Genomic DNA, 643 nt, shown 5'->3' on the forward strand with positions numbered 1-643 from the left:
GAAGCCTTTGTTTTTAATTTTCATCGAAATATGTTGCTTCAAACACAGAAAATTAAAGAAGCATGCTCGCAAATGCTTGAATCTAAAGCTGCTAACATTGGATCTTCACAATTCAATAGCCCTGAATTACTTAAAACACGCGAAATGGTTGCTAAGAATATCATAGAGCATTACCAAAGAAAGATATTCAAATTTGATGATTCACCAAATCCATCAGAATACTTACTCTTCAACGGTAGTTGTACTATTGCAAAGTTGGTCGCACGGTTCTTTGATTTTATGATGATACTCTATGCATTTTCAGTTGAGTCTAATGCACAAAACAAGGAATGCAGAATTAATGGCCTAAAGACCCTTGATGTCTATGTAATGGACAATAGCATCTTTGGTGCACTAAAGCGGCGTGAAAGATATATTAAAAGCTTGAAATCACTCAAGATACTTGAATTGACGGATAAAATTTCCTTAGAGTTAGCAAATCCCGAAAGTATCGTGGCAATTACTATTCAAAGTAGCAGCCATGTAGATCTCAGAAGTCATAATTGGAATTGGATACTTAGGCATAGAAATTTGGAAATACTTTCATTGGCACCCAAAAGCCTATTATTGTTAACTGAAGGATTTAAGAAAATAAAAGAGCTTA

The 643-nt window shown here is 34.4% G+C and overlaps 1 protein-coding gene across 1 annotated transcript; it reads left to right on the forward strand.

Moving 5' to 3' along the window:
- VICG_00240 (uncharacterized protein) lies at positions 1–642 on the forward strand (the record flags this gene model as incomplete). Its single annotated transcript, XM_007603631.1, has 1 exon — positions 1–642. A coding segment is annotated over one exon (642 nt), but the record flags the coding sequence as incomplete, so codon positions are not given.
- Position 643: the final 1 nt, after the last annotated feature.

Source organism: Vittaforma corneae (genome assembly GCF_000231115.1).
Source record: "Vittaforma corneae ATCC 50505 unplaced genomic scaffold supercont1.1, whole genome shotgun sequence".
Taxonomy (NCBI): domain Eukaryota; kingdom Fungi; phylum Microsporidia; family Nosematidae; genus Vittaforma; species Vittaforma corneae.